The following is a 15203-nucleotide window of genomic DNA, read 5'->3' on the forward strand; positions in this document are numbered from 1 at the left end:
TGAGGCTATATACAGGGGGTACTGGTACTGTGTCAAAGCGGGGGTACAGGTTAGTCGAGATCATTTGTACATGTAGGTAGGGGTAAAGTGACTAATAATAATTAGTGAGTAGCAGCACTGTAAAAACAAACGGGGGGGTGTCAATGTAAATAGTCTGCGTGGCCATTTGATTAATTGTTCAGCAGTCTCATGGCTTGGGGGTAGAAGCTGTTTAGAAGCCTCTTGGACCTAGACTTGGCTCTCCGGTACCGCTCGCCGTGCGGTAGCAGAGAGAACAGTCTATGACTTGGGTGACTGGAGTCTTTGACAATTTTTTGGCTATATATACTAGGCTACCTCTGACACCGCCTAGTATATAGGTCCTGGATGGCAGGTAGCCTAGTGGTTAGAGCGTTGGGCCAGTAACCGAAAGGTTGCTAGATCGAGAGCTGACAAGGTAAAAATCTGTCGTTCTGCCCCTGAACAAGGCAGTTAACCCACTGTTCCCCCGGTAGGCCGTCATTGTAAATAACAATTTGTTCTTAACTGACTTGCCTAGTTAAATAAAGGTTAAATAAAAAATAAAATACGCACTACCCTCTGTAGCGCCTTACGGTTGGATGCCGAGCAGTTGCCATACCATGCGGTGATGCAACCGGGCAGGATGCTCTCGATGGTGCAGCTGTAGTGTTCCATGTTAGAGACTGTAAAAAGACTGTGGTTTTATGCACTAAACCAGACCTTTTTAAAATATCCTCTATATCAACCCAGACAGCAGTACACCTTTAAATCCCCCCTCACCCAATTGTTTTTCCAGATCACTTTTCCAAATAATCATTTATAACTGTATAACTGTACATCCATGTGCTTATCATTACTTACCATTACCTCATGGGAATTTATATTAGTAGTCATGCTAATGGTTTTCAATTATGTAAAGTCATGCGTTTAATGTTCATGTCCTTCTAATAACCTAGCAGGACATGTGTGTTGAATCAGTTAGAGCCCTCCATGTTTGGCCATTGAATCAACTGCTATGGCTGGTGTCCTGTATGGTTCAATGCTGACACCCTGTGGTCAGACCTAGTAATGCATGGAGGAACTCACACTTAAATCTGAGAAGTAGATTTGAAGGTAACAAATATCTAAAGCAAAATAAAGTAACAAATTATCTCTCTCTCTTTATTTCTTTTTTCTCTATCTCTCTCTCTTTCAGACTTGGTTCCTCTGTCCGGTTCCCTGAAGCGTCCAGTCTCCTCGATGCCCGGTCACCTTCGGGTCCTGCAAAGCCCGCTGACATCTGGCTTGAACCCAGAAGGGATCTACGTGTAAGAGGACAGAGGACACAGAGGGGGATGTCTATGTTCCCTGCCAGCTGGCCCCCTCACTACCAACCTAAAGGTAGCCTGCTTGGTAGTCTGGTCCCAAAACGGTTGTCTTTAGCCAACTCCTCTCCTATTCACTCCTAGTCAGGAGTTGGTTATATACAGATCTGGGATAAGACTAGTTCAAGGATGTAATAGCACGTCCAGGTAAAGGATACTTCAGTAACACTCTCTTGTCATGGTTAAAAGGACCTACACTTACACAGAGGATATGGCTAGAGGCCATTGTGTACAAGCACTCCTAGTCTCCCACATGGGACAACACATGATGATGATTGCTCCAACGATGAAGGGAAGACTATGGGTAACCTACCTGACTGCAGGATGGGGCACTTAGCTTGGATGAACAGACAGAGATACACTGAGTGTAGAAAACATTAGGAACACCTGCTCTTTCCATGACATAGACTGATCAGGTGAATCCAGGTGAAAGCTATGACCCCTTATTGATGTCACTTGTTAAATCCACTTCAATTAGTGTTGATGAAGGGGAGGAGACAGGTTAAAGAAGGATTTTTAAGCCTTGAGGCAATTGAGACATGGATTGTATATGTGTCCCATTCAGAGGGTGAATGGACAAGACAAAAGATGTAAGTGCCTTTGAACGGAACGGGCTATGGTAGGGGACAGGCACAGCGTTTTGGGCATGTCAAGAACTGCAACGTTGCTGGGTTTTTCACGCTGAACAGTTTCCAGTCTGTATCAAGAATCGTCCACAACCCAAATGATATCCAGCCAACCTGACACAACTATGGGAAGCATTGGAGTCAACATGGGCCAGCCACATCTTGTAGAGTCTATGCCCTGAGGAATTAGGCTGTTCTGAGGGAAAAAGGGGTGCAACTTAATGTTAGTAAGGTGTTCCTAATGTTTGATACACTCGGTGTAGTTGAAATGGACAATATGGCAACAGACATAAGAACCATGTGTCATAGCCCAAATGGTTGCCTATCTATGGAAACCTTGTGACTAAAAGTGATGTGTCATTATCATCATCATCATTATCATCATCATCACCGTTTTCATCCCTTTAAAGTGCAATTACTTTACTTTCATTTAAATGAATTAAGCTGTAATGTAGCTACATTTGGACGGCATTGAGTCATGGATGAGATGTCCATACGGTGGCCCTAGGGGGCAAAGTAGCTTTTCATGGATTTCTGTTTCTGAAGCATTTATACTGTGTATTTATCATATCAAACTTTGACCCTCAGCTCACATCAACCAACATGCAGACTGTTTCTGCTCTGTTCTGATTTTCATTATATACTAGGCACAGTACAACATACAGCCAGTGGTTCAAGGTTTTGTTACTGAAGAAAGGATAGATGGTAACCTATGTGTCCATAAGTGTTAATATGTCAATTATTGTCAATAAATTTATATGTCATATGCGATATGTCAATTATTGTCAATGCATATTTCATATACAGTGCCTTCGGAAAGTATTCAGACTCCTTTACTTTTTCAAAATGTTGTTACGTTACAGCCTTATTCTAAATGGATTAAATAAAACCTTTTCCTCAGCAATCTACACACAACACCCCATGACGACAAAGCAAAAACAGGTTTTGAGAAATGTTTGTAAATGTATTAAGTATAAAAACAGAAATACCTTATTTACATAAGTATTCAGACCCTTTGCTATGAGACTCAAAATTGAGCTCAGGTGCATCCTGTTTCCATTGATCATCCTTGAGATGTTTCTACAACTTTATTGGAGTCCACCTGAGGTAAATTCAATTGATTGGACATGATTTGGAAAGGCACACACCTATCTATATAAGGTCCCACAGTTGACAGTGCATGTCAGAGCAAAAACCAAGCCATGAGGTCGAAGGAATTGACCGTAGAGCTCCGAGACCGGATTGTGTCTAGGCACAGATCTGGGGAAGGGTACCAAAACATTTCTGCAGCATCCCCAGGAACACAGTGGCCTCCATTAATCTTATCAAATTAAATTGTATTTGTCAAATGTGCCGAATACAGCAGGTGTAGACCTTAGAGTGAAACGCTTACTTAAAAGCCTTAACCAACAATGTAGTTTTAAGAAAATACCCCCCCCCCCAAAAGTAAGCTAAAAAAAAGTTACAAATAAAAGTAACAAATAATTAAAGAGCAGCAGTAAAATAACAATAGCGAGGCTATATACAGCAGGTACCGGTACAGAGTCAATGTGCGGGGACACCGGATAGTCGAGGTAATTGAGGTAATATGTACATGTATGTAGAGTTATTAAAGTGACTATGCTTAGATAATAACAGAGAGTAGCAGCAGCATAGAAGAGGGAGGCAATGCAAATAGTCTGGGTATCCATTTGATTAGATGTTCAGGAGTCTTATGGCTTGGGGGTAGAAGCTGTTTAGAAGCCTCTTTGACCTAGACTTGCCGCTTGCCGTGCGGTAGCAGAGAGAACAGTCTTTAACTAGGGTGTCTGGAGTCTTTGACAAAAAAAAATCTGAAATGGAAGAAGTTTGGAACCAGCAAGACACTTCCTAGAGCTGGCCGCCCAGCCAAGCTGAGCAATCGGGGAAGAAGGGCCTTGGTCAGGGAGGTGACCAAGAACCCGATGGTCACTCTGACAGAGCTCTAGAGATCCTCTGTGGAGATGAGAGAGCCTTCGAGAAGGACAACTATCTCTGCAGCCCTCCATCAATCAGGCCTTAATGGTAGAGTGGCCAGACGTAAGCCACTCACTCCTAAGTCAGGATCGAGGCAAAGATGAACGGAGAAAAGTACAGAGAGATCCTTGATGAAAACCTCAGACTGGGGTGAAGGTTCACCTTCACAACTACCCTAAGCACACAGCCAAGACAACACAGGAGTGGCTTCGGTACAAGTCTCTGAATGTCCTTGAGTGGCCCAGCCAGAGCCCAGACTTGAACCCGATCAAATATCTTTGGAGAGACCTGAAAATAGCTGTGCAGCGACACTCCCCATCCAACCTGAAAGAGCTTGAAAGGATATGCAGAGAGGAATGGGAGAAACTCCCCAAATACAGGGGTGCCAAGCTTGTAGTGTCATATCCAAGAAGACACGAGCCTGTAATTGCTGCCAAAGGTGCTTCAACAAAGTATTGAGTAAAGGGTCTGTAAATGTAATATTTCATTATTTTTTTTTAATATATATAAATTAGCAAAAGTTTCTAAAAACTTGTTTTTGCTTTGTCATTATGAGGTATTGTTTGTAGATTGATGATTTTTTTTAATTTAAGAATAAGGCTGTAATGTAACAATGTGGAAAAAGTCAAGGGGTCTGAATAATTTCCGAATGCACTGTATGTGAAATGACAACTGATCTATTCACTTATTGAAATGGTAGAATACTGTAGATAGTATAAAGCTTGGTCACTATTCACATGTATTTCCATTGCTGAGGAAGAAGCAGAACTTTGGCAACTGTGTATGTACTTTACGCAATATTGTTAATGCAACAGTATTGAATAAACCGCCAGTGTTAGTTTTCTCTTTTATCTTGCTCTGACAATATGACTATGTTACTATGCCAAAATGTGTAAGCATATTCATCTGTAAAGAAATGGGACCAAAGATTAGAGATCTTATTGCATCTGTTTGGTTTTCCAAATAGCCATATCTGAATACTTATTTGAAGCTAAGTGACAGTAAGTCGACTTTTGTAAGATCCTAAGAGGGAGTGGTTTGCCTCAATAGAGAGATATGCATCACTGATATAAAAGATCAAACTGATCTTAGATCAACACTCCTACTCTGAGACACGTTTATGAATACAGGCCCTGGGACCAGGCTAGAGTAGCAGTGCTGCTCTAAGATTAGTTTGACCTTTTATTTCATAATGAATACGATTATATGGCCAGAGAGGACCTGGTCCTAGATGGTCCATGACCCCTAATCTGGTCCATGACCCCTAATCTGAGAAGATTTGTGGATAATGGCCCAGACCAGTTTTTCCTGTCTTGCCAATTCCTTGGCATGACAATGACCAGAGGAGTTGCCAAAACAGCACAAACTGATCTGGAACCAGGCTAATGCAATACATCACTAATACACCACTGACTAAGGGCTTGATTCAATTCGTAGCACTGAAGACCTGCACTATGGAGCAATTGAAATTGAAAGGCAATGTTCCCGTGTTTGTGGAGACTGCATTTACATTAAACGCTGCATATGTCATCTCAACCTTTCAATCGCGCTATAAGGCGGACCTTCAGTGCTACTGATTGAATCGAGCCCTAAAATCTGATAAAACAACACTCCATTTTAGTTTCTGCATTAAAGAAGAAATGAACCAATTGTTGTTGTACACAATATCATAATTGCCTTCAATATACAGAATGCCTCTCATTGGTTTTGATAAACAAATAGTTCACTGCTACTCATCTTTTAATAAGTTCTTAACAAGTGCCTTATACTCATGCTTATTTCTACATATATACAAATAATGTAAAGCTTTACCAGGAATTATTCCAACAATGACCCTGCTCTGTTCTAGCCTGGTCCCAGATGTGTTTGTGCGGTCTTGCTAACTCCTATAGTCATTGTTCCGCCAGTGACCACATGAGTTGGCAAGACAGCACATACAGATCTGGGACCAGGCTAGCTGTGTTCATTGTGTGAGTAAGATGTTTATGGAAGAAACAGGTGGTTCGACATTTGTTTCTGATAGGTTTGATTACAGCCTATATACTTACCATGGTTTTAGCATTCATTTTCCACATAAGGTAAAGTAGGTGGCTCTATCGCTGTAAAAATAATACTTGTATGTTTCCATAGGTTGTTTTGGTCAGTGTTTACAATTGATATCTTGTGCATTCCCATGTTAAGAAATCAACTGTACATAGCTACATGTTTTATTTTCCTGCCTTAATTCACAGAAAATTGTTGAGAGATGTATGGATACAATTGGCTGCTGATGTGACATGGATTGCATGATTATAATAAAACGATATGACACATTTTTTGTCATCTTATATGAAGTCATACATGAGTCTTATATTCTATTAAATTATAATTGAAAGGGGGACAGGCCATAGGAAGAGTACACCGGCGAAATGTGCCCTCATCACACTACCATGCTGGCTTAGATATTTCCTTTTCACATTGTCCTTTCCAGCACGGTGCAAGCAACTATGGTGGATGTGTAAACAGGCCAGCTCAGAACAACTTGGTTTGGTTTGGTTGGACTCGCCTCAGTTTGGCTCAGTAGTGTGAAAAGCCCTATGAAAGAAATGGGAGTTATCTGGTTTATGAAGAATGTACTTGGTGATGGAGAGGGCAACCGTGTTGTCAGTATCACCACTAGATGGCGCTATCCGTCCAATAATCACAGACTAAGAACTGGATGGCTCTAGTGGTTCTAGGTGAGTGACTGGAAATAATTGCATTATAATAACCTAGTGGATTGTTTTTAAACTATTAGCAACCATAAAAATACTTCAGGCAACTTGAATGTTCAATCAGACCGATTTATAATTTCAAACTCATATCTGGTTTATGAAAATGTTTACACTGAGTTGTAATTATAAAAGTCAGTGAGGTTGACTTGATTAGATTAAATTGACTTAATATACATTCTACAGTTGTTTACCCGTCTAATCTGTTGGTCTATTAGATACTTCCAATAGTATCCTGCATTCTGGTGGCAACGGTGTAAAGCAGAAGCTTTAGTCTTCTACATCTGCATTGCTTGTTTGGGGTTTTCGGCTGCTGATGTAAAAGAAATGGCTATATAAATACATTTGATTGATTGATAGTCAAACAGAAATTGTTGCGCTTCACCAGTGAGGGGGGTAAATGTTGCTGTTCAGAATATTTGAACTACAAGACTACTTTTGCATGACTATGCAGAGCATTACAGATACTGGGAACTAAGGCTGTTTCTGTGCTTAGCTGAACGTGACTAAAACAGAAGTAAGACTAGAAATCAGCTTATTACTCTCTGATTCAAATAGCTGAAAACTTTGTTATCAACGAGTCTCACAAGTCAGGCAATTAAAAAATATATATTAAACATACCTACCTATCCAAACAGAAACAGAAATGTTAAAGATCAAACATAGGTATCAACCACTTGTATTTGGTCGATATCAAAATGTGCAATAGTGCAATTGGTGACATTTGCATTGATGCCTGTGTTCAGAAATAACAAAGGGGCTAGGGCTGGTCTTTGTCACTAGGCCTACTAAAAGGTGTTATTAGGAACATAGCCCTTTTGTCCTTTACACTGGAGTTGATCTTGCCGAAGCAGCACACAAGTAGTGAAAAAACTTCAGAGTGGGTGCAACTGTAAGCATACTTCATCATTCTCTTATCACATGACACATATCACATGAGCTAAGCCTTAGATGACTGTAGGGGAGAGTGGGGTAAGTTGAGCCAAAGGGTTTAAATTGAGCCACCCTTGTTTCTAGGAAACCATGCAACAACAAAAAATGATTTGTCCAAATATTTAGGAAATGGTTTCATGAATTCTGTCAAAGAAGAAAACACATGGTAAAAGTGGTAAACAAGTTAGGTCGAAAAAATATATTTTCACCAAGTCAAATGAATTTATTATGTTAGAGGTTTCATGATGCTTGTATGATGCTTGTTAAAATATGCTAAAAAGTATTAAAAGACAAAAAAGTGATTGTGTTGAATTGTGTTTGGGAAATACAGATAGACATGATAAACAAAGGTAGTGGTAATATTTCATTCAGTACAGAAATGTGTAGGCGGCTTAATTTACCCTGTCCTGCAGCTCAACCTACCCTATACCTGGTGTAAGTTGTGCCAAGAGACCACTTTTTTTGGACACGCTATGTTTTCAAAACTAATGTTGATATGAATTCTGTCTATTTCCAGGGATACACAACTACCTCAAATATATGTAGATATTTTTGTGAGAAGGAATACTACAGTTGAAGTCAGAAGTTTACATACACTTAGGTTGGAGTCATTAAAACTTGTTTTTCTACCACTCCACAAATTTCTTGTTAACAAACTATAGTTTTGGCAAGTCGGTTAGGACATCTACTTTGTGCATGACTCAAGCCATTTTTCCAACAATTGTTTACAGACAGATTATTTCACTTATAGTTCACTGTATCACAATTCCAGTAGGTCAGAAGTTTACATACACTAAGTTGACTGTGCCTTTAAACAGCTTGGAAAATTCCAGAACATGAGGTCATGGCTTTAGAAGCTTCTGATAGGCTAATTGACATCATTTGAGTCAATTGGAGGTGTACCTGTGGATGTATTTCAAGGCCTACCTTCAAGCTCAGTGCCTCTTTGCTTGACATCATGGGAAAATCAAAAGAAATCAGCCAAGACCTCAGAAAAAGATTAACGTACTTTGGTGTGAAAAGTACAAATCAATCCCAGAACAGCAGCAAAGGACCTTGTGAAGATGCTGGAGTAAACAGGTACCAAAGCGTCTATTTCCACAGTAAAACGAGTCCTATATCGACATAACCTGAAAGGCCGCTCAGCAAGTAAGAAGCCACTGCTCCAAAACCACCATAAAAAAGCCAGATTACGGTTTGCAACTGCACATGGGGACAAAGATCGTACTTTTTGGAGAAATGTCCTCTGGTCTGATGAAACAAAAATAGAACTGTTTGGCCCTAATGACCATCGTTATGTTTGGAGGAAGAAGGGGGAGGCTTGCAAGCCGAAGAACACCATCCCAACCGTGAAGCACGGGGGTGGCAGCATCATGTTGTGGGGGTGCTTTGCTGCAGGAGGGACTGGTGCACTTCACAAAATAGATGGCATCATAATGCAGGAAAATTGTGTGGATATATTGAAACAACATCTCAAGACATCAGTCAGGAAGTTAAAGCTTGGTCGCAAATGGGTCTTCCAAATGGACAATGACCCCAAGCATACTTCCAAAGTTGTGGCAAAATGGCTTTAAGGACAACAAAGTCAAGGTATTGGAGTTGGCATCACAAAGCCCTGACCTCAATCTTATAGAAAATGTGTGGGCATAACTGAAAAAGTGTGTGCGAGCAAGGAGGCCTACAAACCTGACTCAGTTACAACAGCTTTGTCAGGAGGAATGGGACAAGATTCACCCAACTTATTGTGGGAAGCTTGTGGAAGGCTACCCGAAACGTTTGACCCAAGTTATACAATTTAAAGGCAATGCTACCAAATACTAATTGAGTGTATGTAAACGTCTGATCCATTGGGAATGTGATGAAAGAATTAAAAGCTGAAATAAATCATACTCTCTACTATTATTCTGACATTTCACATTTTTAAAATAAAGTGGTGATCCTAATATCCTAATATTTACTAGGATTAAATGTCAGGAATTGTGAAAAACTGAGTTTAAATGTATTTGGCTAAAGTGTATGTAAACTTCCGACTTCAATTGTATATTTTCCTTGACAGAGTGATGCTGAATGTAAATAATGGCTGAACTTACCCCTCTCTCCCCTACATTCCACAGTAGCAGTACATATCAGCCTGAGGACTTACAGTATCAGGGTGTGCAGTATCACTTCCTATTCACACCACTTGTTTTTGGAGACCTAGTTAACTTAACGGTAGGTGATTTTTATCACCCAGAGCCGATAAGTCCAATAGTGGACATGGTCAACTAAATGGGGGTATGGCTACCATAAAGCTATGTATGTAGAGGTAGGGAGACCTTGTCAGTACCTTAGAGGGATCGTTCATTCCTTTGAAGTTGAAGTTACTATTTTGTACTGTAACGTGTTTGAACTACAGAGAGACAATCATTGTAATGTTTGTGATCATCTTTAGCACAGGTGTCAAACTCATTCCACGGAGGGCTGAGTGTCTGTGGGTTTTCAAAAACCTGCAGACAGTAGACACTCCATGGAATGAGTTTGACACCTCTGATCTATAGCATGCCTTCTATCAATTAAATCATTTGATATAGCTATGTCAATTTTCTGGCAAAAAAACTAAACAATGAGGCATCCGAATAGTTTTTGGTCTGATATTTATTTTACAACTTGTCAGCAATAATTTACAACATTATATGAGTAAAGCATTAACGAAATGTGCAACAATTTCTCAGTTCAATCTTTTTGTTGTTGTTGTTGTACCTTTCTTCTATAACATTGACATCGGACATATATTCCATAGTATATTCACAAAACTATTTACACACACATGCCACTTTTAATGACAGTTGAAAACATAATGGATTTGAGGCAAGAGCTGCTGAACAGAAGCAAAAAATAAACAATATTGGATATGCAAATCAAATCTAATCACTCACACAACAAACTCAAACATGATAAACATCACAATTGCAGGAATACATCTCTCAAGAAATAAAAGAATTGTACATTTTAAAAGGACATTTATCAGAACTTTTGGTCACCGGACCAAAGTTACCTCCAACTACATACACCTAATCTGAATGTAAGTTTGTGTATGTACTAGAATGTGATACTAGAGCTTCTTCTTCATTCGGAGGCGGAGTATAAGTTGTTTCATGTAGCTTTATAAATACAATAAGACGTATAACACAAAATTAATTAGGATTTGTGGCTTATGTTTATTCAAAAACACTAGAAAGCCTCGTGATCTGTAGTAGCCTAGTATCTTGTTCTTCAAACACATACACAGTCTATACAGTCTGGCGTAAAGTTTCTGCCCTCTAGTTTATTGATTTTCTTCAAGAAAAATGTATTTTAAAAAATACATACAGTGATGGACTACAATAGTTGGAAAGTGAGTGTTGGGAAGGAACGGGGAGATTTTTCAAAGGCAGAAACAAGTGCACTTTATCTCTGAAACTTCCAGAGCTAAGAAAAACAAAGGTAGTTACGTTCAATATCAAAGTTCATGCCTGGTATCATTTTGCTGGAGGTTTAGCTGACTGGTCACGGGGTGTCCCATTATGTGTGCAGAGATGCCAACCAATCAGGGATATAATTGTCAATTGTCATAAAACAGCATCTTCCAATGACGTGCTTCCTTTCAATATTATGCGAAATATCAGCAGTCAGCAAAATGTATCTGAGGGGGTTACTGCAAATTCCAAAAGACTAAATAAACAAATCCAAATGTGTTGGCATGGAGAGGGAGTTACATAATATGAAGTAAATCATTTGTCCAGTTAGGGCTTATCTATGATCCAGGGTGGACATCTCGGTTTGAGGTACCTAAGTAACTTTCTCAAGCACTTTATACAGAGGCCCATTTAGTGCATAAACAAGGACATGGATCAAATCACACCTATCACAATTAGTCATACTGTACAGTCAGAGTCAGAAATGTTGACCTGCAATGTTGACCTCGGCGTAGGTCAGTTACAACATCCTACATCCAAAGTCACTAGCTGATTGGGGATCAGAGGGCAATATTGCTTATAAGCAGATTGTTTGTCTTGATGTTTTGGCACTGATATTCGCAGTTTTAAAGGTTGTGTTAATGGAAAAACTCCAGCTCAATATAACCTATGATTTTCGTAATAACAGACGTGTACATGTTGTTAGTGTCAATCACTGTCGATTAACATTCAGATTATTCTCGCATTAAGTGCAAAAGGCACACACTGTCACAACTTCCCACTGCTTGGCCAAGATACAGGAGAAATTTAACTGTGAAACTTGTCTCGAAACTCCTATATCAATAAAAATCTATCGAAAATACGAAAATAAGGTAAAACCAGACAGCTGTCGGAGAATCGTAAACAACATAGGCTTAAAATGCAGAATGCACATCAATTTAACACACACGGTTAAATTAGCCAGTTTTTACAAGAAAGAAAACAAAATCTCAAAATGTCACCTTAATTATGTACTGTCATTTTCATTGTCTGGGGAGTCATCCCCTAATTCCTTATCATAATCATCATCGTCATCATTCTCAAGATTGTCCTCCCTCTCATCAGGTGAGCCCGGCTCCACCACGTTTGACATGTCACTGTCGTCGGAGGGAGAGTCCTTGGAGTCGGAACCGAATCCAGAGATCTTCTCTGTCGACATGCGGGAAAAAACACCGGCTGTTGCGGCCGCAGCTGCCGACGCATGTGAGTTGAGGCCGGGGTATAACCAGTGAAACTGAGATGAGATCGTCGTCGCTGCTGCAGCTGGGAACACAAACTTCTCCAGGTTACTTTTGTCAAATAGAGGCATGTAGGACGCTGCCGCCGAGGGGTTTATGAAGTAAAAGGGCATGCAAAAGGGAGTCTGCTGTCCCACGCCAGTTATTCCCATCAACGAATTCATAAAGACCAGATCAGGTCTGGTGGTCGCGTCTGCGCTTGTAGTGCAGTTTCCAGCCCAGTTCATCTTTGTTTTTTTGGCAGAGCGGTCATCCTCGAACTCCTGCTTTATCTTTACTGCCTTGGGCCCCTGCAGTTTGCTCCGGTCACATCCTTTCTTCCCATCATTCTTTTCCGCCTCACCCCCGTATCCACTGTCTGTGTCTGTGTCATTCTCGTTAAGCTCTCCATGGCTCCTCTGTATGACTGATACGCGGTCATGTCCGGCTTGGCTGTCTGGTTTTTGGCCATCGCGGTCGAGCGCGTCTCTGACAGGTAGCTGGGGATGGAGCAGTGGCTCAGGCTGAAACTGCGCCGAGACTTTGTGCAAGTGGCTGATGAGCTGCGCGCACCGCTGCTCGCATGTATTCCAGTTCTCCAACTTGTTTAGGTACTGCAGGACCTCTTTGGCACACGCTTGGAACCCCGAGTGGAACGCATCCAAATCAGCGCGAATGGGCATTTTCATCAATAGATCCCCTGGAAAACATGCATTTAAAGTTATAAATGACAACTTCATTGACTGAATTAAATTGTACCTAATTGTGAGAATACAACCATATTAAATTTGATGGCTACAATAACTTTTACGCATAGCCTATCCAAAACTAAAGAAGACAAAATAGAGAATTCATAAACTCTAGCCTATCATGAAACTTTGAATAGTCATTGGAGGTTATGCAACAACAACTTACCATTCTGAAAAGCCATAATCTTCTGGTGCTGCTGCTCAGTGACTGCAGTCAAAGCGTTTAAATGCTTCAAAGTTAACTCAAGAACAACTGCTTTCTCCAAATGCCCGAGCGTCTGAGTGGAAAACACGAGATCAGATAACTCAACAATCATTCATCAAAACAATAAAAAACAATACATTTCAGATGCAAATCACTTCTTAATCGCAAAAGCTTACCGTCAGTTTGAGATGTTCGGGTAACAAATCCTTTAACTGTCCGATACACTCATTGATTCTGTCTCTCCTCTTCTTCTCTATCAATCGGTGTGGTAACTTGTACGCGTCCTGGGAATGAAAAGATACATTTGATTACGACCACAGAAACAAATGATAGCATTAGATCAAATCTACAACAAGTACAACACAGTCAAGACACTTATCCTACAAGGACGTTTTACCTATCAGACATTTATTGATCTACAAACAAGATAAAACGCGCGCATACCTTGCCATCTTCGCGCTTCAGCCCTCTTTTCGATTTACACATGTAGAGTGAGGAGTATTCCACCCTGACAAAATTAAAAGGGCAGGTTAGTTACATAGTTATAAACGTACAAATGGTGTACATCTAATAGTTAATGGACATACTGTTCTAAAAATGAAATAATTAGATTACCCTAAGAAATCAGCATGATCCATAAATTGCCTGTCCTGCAGACGCGGTATTTTTTCATCCATAACTTGTCTCTTGTTGGTATTCCTCTTTGTCTTTACAATGTGTATTATTCCAAAACCAGCAGGCAGAGAAGCTTTTGGGAAGATGTTGCACGGCGAGTGTTCTGAATAGTGCTGCACTTTAGAATGGTGTCTAGTTTCCTGAACTGCCACTTTGCGAGTCGTTTGTACGAGAGCGCACAGCGCACGCGCGACTCCGGTTGGAACAGCTCCAACTCACGTGTAAACTGCACCAGCACGAAGTCCGGTAATTAAGACCTTTGCTATTCCTGGTCTACGCGACAGCCCGTTTCTATGGCAATGCAAAGTTGGACCGTATCTAATTCATGTTATTCTATTGGATTTAACATGTATATAGTGAAGAAACTGAAATACGAGTTGATTATATTATGCGCCGGTGAATATGCTCATTCCCATTGACCACATAAAGGTGAATGTGAAGCAAATGCGGCATGCACATAGGCACACCGTACAGTAGGCGTTTTGCGTATGTATGCGTGCGTGCGTGGAAGGAGCGGGTGTGTAAGGAGAGGGTGCGCAAGGAGCGCGCACACACACACAAACACAAACATCCTGCGGGCTAGGTACTCATCCCTTCTCGTTCTCGCACCAGTAGTCACTCAACCTCCAGCTGCCCTGAGGTGCGTTTTCAGGAACAATGGCTCTGGCTGTGTGCTCAAACACGTGCGCTGCAGTTCCTTATGCCAGCCCCCTGTCAAGTTGAAAACAATATAAATAGAATCATGAACATGGCCCATTTGAGAAGAGAAACAATTACTATGAACAAAAATATAAATGCAACATGTAAAGTGTTGGTCCCATGTTTCATGAGCTGAAATAAAATATCCCATAATACAATAAAATGCCATCCTAAAATGTGTAGTTTTGTCACACAACACAGTGCCACAGATGTCTCAAGTTTGAGGAAGTGTGCAATTGGCATGCTGACTGCAGGAATGTCCCCCAGAGCTGTTGCCAGAAAGTGTAATGTTAATTTCTCTACCATAAGCCGCCTCCAACGTTGTTTTAGAGAATTTGGCAGTATGTCTAACCGGCTTCATAACCGCAGACCACATATATGGCGTTGTGTGGGCAAGCGGTTGCTGATGTGAACGTTGTGAACAGAGTGCCCCATAGTGGTTGTGGGGTTATGTTATGGGTAGGCATAAGCTACGGACAACGAAGACAATTACATTTTATCGATGGCAATTTGAATG

General features: G+C 40.6%; 2 protein-coding genes across 3 annotated transcripts in view; one reads left to right on the plus strand and one right to left on the minus strand.

Annotated features, from left to right (window-relative positions):
• LOC129862328 (ras association domain-containing protein 8-like) overlaps positions 1-6312 on the plus strand; it is a 35111-nt gene extending 28799 nt beyond the window's left edge. For both annotated transcript variants that reach the window (XM_055933848.1, XM_055933849.1), the window contains one exon: positions 1196-6312. In XM_055933848.1, the coding sequence (XP_055789823.1) occupies positions 1196-1311 (116 nt within the window). In that variant the 3' untranslated portion in view covers positions 1312-6312. The remainder of the gene's footprint in view (positions 1-1195) is intronic.
• A 3972-nt stretch (positions 6313-10284) lies between these two features.
• Positions 10285-14587, minus strand: LOC129862329 (class E basic helix-loop-helix protein 41-like). Its single transcript, XM_055933850.1, has 5 exons — positions 13928-14587; positions 13757-13820; positions 13489-13596; positions 13274-13385; positions 10285-13058 (listed from the first exon to the last, which is right to left on the minus strand). Exons 1-5 carry the CDS (start codon positions 13987-13989, stop codon positions 12109-12111), a joined length of 1296 nt encoding a protein of 431 aa, XP_055789825.1. The 5' UTR covers positions 13990-14587; the 3' UTR covers positions 10285-12108.
• Positions 14588-15203: the final 616 nt, after the last annotated feature.

Source organism: Salvelinus fontinalis, chromosome 9, assembly GCF_029448725.1.
Source record: "Salvelinus fontinalis isolate EN_2023a chromosome 9, ASM2944872v1, whole genome shotgun sequence".
Lineage (NCBI taxonomy): Eukaryota > Metazoa > Chordata > Actinopteri > Salmoniformes > Salmonidae > Salvelinus > Salvelinus fontinalis.

What these genes read in the sequence shown, in the direction of transcription:
- LOC129862329 (XM_055933850.1), bottom strand. Translation starts at nt 13,989, where the DNA reads ATGGATGAAAAAATACCGCGTCTGCAGGACAGGCAATTTATGGATCAT. An exon ending in GATCATGCTGATTTCTTAGG is followed by an intron (nt 13,821 to 13,927) that starts GTAATCTAATTA and finishes TAATTTTGTCAG; the next exon opens with GGTGGAATACTCCTCACTCT. An exon ending in TGAAGCGCGAAGATGGCAAG is followed by an intron (nt 13,597 to 13,756) that starts GTATGCGCGCGT and finishes TTTCATTCCCAG; the next exon opens with GACGCGTACAAGTTACCACA.